General features: G+C 55.7%; 1 protein-coding gene across 5 annotated transcripts in view; it reads right to left on the reverse strand.

Annotated features, from left to right (window-relative positions):
* GMEB2 (glucocorticoid modulatory element binding protein 2) overlaps window positions 1-5339 on the reverse strand; it is a 28066-nt gene that overhangs the window by 10555 nt on the left and 12172 nt on the right. For all 5 annotated transcript variants that reach the window (XM_023183282.1, XM_023183285.1, XM_023183284.1 and 2 more), the window contains 2 exons: window positions 3994-4097; window positions 1798-1955 (listed from right to left, as the gene is read on the reverse strand). In XM_023183282.1, the coding sequence (XP_023039050.1) occupies window positions 1798-1955; window positions 3994-4097 (262 nt within the window). The remainder of the gene's footprint in view (window positions 1-1797; window positions 1956-3993; window positions 4098-5339) is intronic.

Below are 5339 nucleotides of genomic sequence, written 5' to 3' on the forward strand. Positions count from 1 at the left end.
ACCGGGCGAGGTGGCGGGCGCCTGTAGTCCCAGCTACTCGGGAGGCTGAGGCAGGAGAATGGCGTAAACCCGGGAGGCGGAGCTTGCAGTGAGCCGAGATCTGGCCACTGCACTCCAGCCTGGGCAAAAGAGCGAGACTCCGTCTCAAAAAAAAAAAGAAAACAAAACAAACAAACCCAGAGCTGCGCACGGTGGCTCACGCCTGTAATCCACGCACTTTGGGAGGCTGAGGCGGGTGGATCACGAGGTCAGGAGATCGAGAACAGCCTGGCAACACAGCGAAACCCCGTCTCTACTAAAATACAAAAAGTTTGTGCGTGGCGGCACCCGCCTGTAATCCCAGTCACTTGGGAGGCTGAGGCAGGAGAATCACTAGAACCCGGAAGGTGGAGGTTGCAGTGAGCCGAGATTGCGCCACTGCACTCCAGCCTGGGCAACACAGCGAGACTCCATCTCAAAAAACAAAAACAAAAACAAAAAACCTGGAAGCAGTTTAACGTTTTGGTAAAGCTGGCCTTTTCCACATTCATCAAAGACCTAGCAGTGGTGAATATTACTCATATTATACATCCGGAATTATTTGGGGCGTGAATGAGTGTCTCTCCTAGTTTGGGCTGATACACCATCTTTTACTAACTGCACAGTAGCCAAGTCAATGGTTCTCAGAGACTTCAGGTTAAAGAACCCAAATCATCTTCAGAAGAGCTGAGACTCAGCCTAGCTGTGCAGCACTGACTGCAGGGCGTGGAAGGCCCAGTCCCTTTCCTAGCAGGCGGCCAGGCAGGACCAATACTAACATGGTGGAGGCCCCGAGGACAGACAGGAGGCTGGGCTCTACCCGGCTCCTCCGACCACAGCAGCCCAAGTGTCCTGGGCTTCTCAGGACTCAGCACTGAACCTGCCAGGCTGCCCCGGCAGGACGTGGAAGGGGGCCCAGGAGAAGGGTGAGGCCTCACTACTGCCCAGGCTGGAGGGCAGTGGCGCGATCTCGGCTCACTGCAACCTCCGCCTCCTGGGTTCAAACGATTCTCCTGCCTCAGCCTCCCGAGTCGCTGAGACTACAGGCGCGCGCCACCTCACCCAGCTAACTTTGTACTTTTAATAGAGACTGTGTTTCACCCCATTGGCCAGGCTGGTCTCGAACTCCTGGCCGCAAGTGATCCGCCCGCCTCGGCCTCCCAAAGTGCTGGGATTACAGGCGTGAGCCACCGCGCCTGGCCTAACTTTAGTTTTAAGAAAAATTTCTCTATTCATAAAGCTGGAAAGAATTCTAGGGAATAACCTTTCCACAATTTAGAGCTACAGACAACAATGTGGAAGAATACCTAAACCGTCATCCAAAAACCCAAGTGGCGGTAATGCCTGCAGCAAGGCACCAGCACGGAAGGCCGGAGAGCAGGCGTGCAGCTCCATAAACCGCCAGGTCGGGAGGAAAGCAGATCCAGATATGGGGCTGGGCCGTGGGGGTGGGAGGGAGGCGGCCAGTGGGCGCCCAGGCACTCTCTGTTACTCACTATACCCTTCCCCGCGTGTGAGTTATTGTATTACAATGAAAATGGCTTAGAAAGAAAAGTGCTTCCATCTTCCTTGTCAATGAAAGCAGCAATTCTGCCAGCTCTCCTCTGTGAGGAAGGAGGAGGCTGATCCCAGACGCTGATCCCAGACACTCAGGCTGGAGGCAGGAGACCAGCATCCCTGGCCTGAGCCAACGCCTGGGGCCAGGGAGGCCACCCAGGGGCACGTCACCCTCTGTGGCCAGGGTGGGGCTGGGTCAGGATGAGCAGCCCGTGCACCTACCGTCGGCTGCGGCAGGCGTGAGGGGAATGTACTCGGCCGACGTGGGACTGCTCAGGGACACGCGGGCTCCTGAGAGGTCGATCTTCGTGCTGCGGCAGGTGTTGGAGCAGACCTTGTCGTGCTGGTAGAAGTCCAGTTCCCCGGAGTCCATGATCTTCCTATGGCAGAGGGTGGCACGGAGCGTCCAGGTCAGCCCCAGAGCCGAAGGCACCTGCCCGCCCACCCTGACCTGGGCCATCCACCTGTGTGGGGCAGTCCTGGCTGAGGCGCTGGCAGCTCCACAGAGGAGGGTGGGCTCTGCTTCCCTCAGCGCAAGCTCGGCGTGCAGGACCCTGCTGCTGAGGAAGCAGCCGGCCCAGCCCCACACCACGGCACTGTCCCCAGGAAGGAGGTGCGCGCTGGCCAGCTGGTATCCTGGAGGTGCCCATCAGAATCTGTGGGGCTGGGCCTTTCTGGGACGTTCCACTACCCAAGTCCTAAGGGAGTGACCCACAGCTAACAAAGGTTGGCCTGGCCCCCCTGCGTCATGCGTGACTCATTCTGAAGCAGAGGAAGGTGGGAAATCACTTCCAGGAGAAGCCTTCCTCCCTCTAAAGGCACAGAGACAGCAAAGCAGAGTGATGAGGGCGCAGGAGAGCACCGACAGCCATGGCTGCCACTCATCCTCATCTTTACCAGGAAGGCTTCCCATGGCCCAAACTGCCAAGACCCGCCCTCCCAGGGCCCTCTCTTCCACCTCTCCGGAGGTCCAGGGTCTCAGTTCTGTGTGTCTCAATGAGCCTGCCTTGACCCATGAAACAAGGGTCAGAGGCTCCGGCCACGTTCAGTCTTTGGGCAGCACTGACCTCAGGCACACACAGGCTGATGCTTCTGTGGTCAGCTCAGGACTTGCCTACCTGGCCGGTGGTCCCCACAGCTGTGCCACCAGCCACGTTCCAGAAAAATCAGAGGCCAGCTCAGCTGAACAGGACCTGAGCCATGGGAAAGGACCCAGGGCCAGTCACCTGTGAGGCCTCAAACTCTGACTCCAGCACAAAGCAGGGGCCCTCCTGGGGAAGCAAGGTAGAGGCCAGGCCCACAAAGAGCGAGACTGCAGCTTATGATTCACAGATAAAGTGGAGGCCGGGCACGGCGGCTCATGCCTGCAATCCCAGCACTGTGGGAGGCTGAGGCGGGTGGATCTCCTCTGGGCACCGGGGCTCACATCTGGAATCCCAGCACTGTGGAGGGCTGAGGCAGGTGGATCTTCTGAGGTCAGGTGTTCGAGACCAGACTGGCAAATATGGTGAAATCCCATCTCTACTAAAAATACAAAAACTAGCTGGGCGTGGTGGCAGGCACCTGTAAACCCAGCTACTGGGGAGGCTGAGGAAGAGAATCGCCTGAACCCAGGAAGCAGAGTTTGCAGTGAGCCAAGATCATGCCACTGCATTCCAGCCTGGGCAACAGAGCAAGACTCCGTCTCAAAAAAAAAAGTGATAGAAAGGACAGAAATGAAGAACAACATAAAAGGCCAAAATCTGATGCACAAATACCAGATTATACCTTTTTTTAATTTTTATTTTCAGAATGCATAATTGAAACAGACCCTTTTCTTTTCCCTTTTATTCTTGTTTTTTCTTTTTGAGACAGTCTCACTCTGTAACCCAAGCTGGATTGCAATGGCACAATCACAGCTCACTGCAGCCTAGATTTCCAGGCTGAAGTGATCCTTCTACCTTAGCCTCTTGAGTAGCTGGGACCACAGGCATATGCCACCAAATCCAGATAATTTTTTTATTTTTAGTAGAGATGAGGTCTCAATATTTTGCCCAGGCTGGTCTCAAACTCCTGGCATCAAGTGATCCTCCTGCCTCAGCCTCCTGAAGTGTTGGGATTACAGGTGTGAGCCACCATGCCCAGCCAACCCTCTATTTTACAACAGTGAAATAGCCACAAGTGCCTTCAGGTAAAGAATTGGTGGATATTAAAATGACTGACAAAACAATTCTAAAAATCTGATAGTGTCCCTGTTGGCAGGGGGTGTGGGAGACAGGTTAGTGTTTCGGGTGTGAGCAGGTGCAGTCACCTGGGAGGTTGTCAGCACTCACCACATCTAAAACACGCCTCATCTTCAAAATCCCAAAACCCCATAAGAAAGCAAGAGTTGCCAGGGCCCCTTCCACCAGGGAGGCTGACCCTGGTGCCAGCGCCCACCTGAGCATGATGCCGTTCATGCGGATGGCTCTCTTCCAGTCCTTCAGGGTAGACTTCCCGGCCAGGTGCACAAATTCCTTTGGGCTGATCACATGCTCGTCGTACTGTGGGGGACACAGCCACGTGGGTCAAGCTTGGCCGGGACACCACAGAAGCTGTCCCCATCTCCTACCCGACCCTGAGTCAGGGGCACAAGTCAGGAAGAGCACCATGGCATGGCGCTGACCAGTGCAGGTCTCCTACAGAGCATTCAGGTAAAATAAGGACATGACCCACAGGCACGGTGGCTGCAGTGGGAAGCGGCCGTCTCCTCCAGCCCTGAGGGGACCAAGCTGCTGTGTGCCAGGCTAGACACGGCTGAGTTGACTACACCAGCTAGGTGTGTGGCCTTCTCTTCCTCCAGGCAGACTAAGCAAACTGCTTCTGTGCAATGCATCTTATAAATACACATTATTGCATATGTTACATCGCAGATGGCAACAGATGCCAGCACATGCGTGGAGCTGTGAACGCTGCCTTCCTCAGGCCCCTCCTGACACCACCTTGCCCCGTGCAGCAAGCGCCGGCACCTGCTCTCTGACACACATACGCGCGCGCACACACACACGTTTCTAAGCCAGAGGAACCCTCCTGCTTGCTAATTTCACCCATGTGGGAGCTCAGAAAACCTGAGAAGGTAAAATATCCCGTTCGGTCTTGTTACACAAGCAATTACTGAAACCAAAAAGTGGAAATAAAACTGCATTTACTTAGGAAACAAGCAGGCTGGGGATGGAGGAGTCACGAGGTCTCAGCAGCTGGACCCAGGAGGCCAGGTCCAGAGGCCGCCTCCACCCCTGGGCCGTGCCAAGGTCTAGCTTGCTGAAGGAAGCGATGCTCCCGATCCCTGAGCCCACCCTCTCATGACCCCCATGCCACAGATGGGAACGCTGAGCCCAGCCAGTCTCTGGCTCTCCCTCCTGCAGTTGATCAGGGATATCTGACAGAAGCCCAGCACATGGAATCCAGAAGGCTCTCTGGCCACTGTCGGAGCCTGGCAGGAAACCTGCACTGGCTGTGACTGAGGCTGCTTCCGGTCATCACCTCTACCCAACGTGGCTCACACCTAGGAAACTCAACCGTACCCAACGGGCCTGATCCTACCTAGAGTTCTGGGCTCAGCCAGCCTCACGCCCCGCCCTCCTAGGCCTGCCTCTTTGCTTTCTTGCTTTCACCTTTGTTAGTCTTCTCACCCCAGGTTTTCCTCTCCCAGCTAGGAAGCTATATGCTATACTCTCCTGAGCTCTCGACCATGTCACGCTTACCAGAGCTGCCAGGGCCCAGTTAACATGGCCCGTTCCTGACCC

The sequence above is a fragment of the Piliocolobus tephrosceles genome, chromosome 20 (genome assembly GCF_002776525.5).
Source record: "Piliocolobus tephrosceles isolate RC106 chromosome 20, ASM277652v3, whole genome shotgun sequence".
Lineage (NCBI taxonomy): Eukaryota > Metazoa > Chordata > Mammalia > Primates > Cercopithecidae > Piliocolobus > Piliocolobus tephrosceles.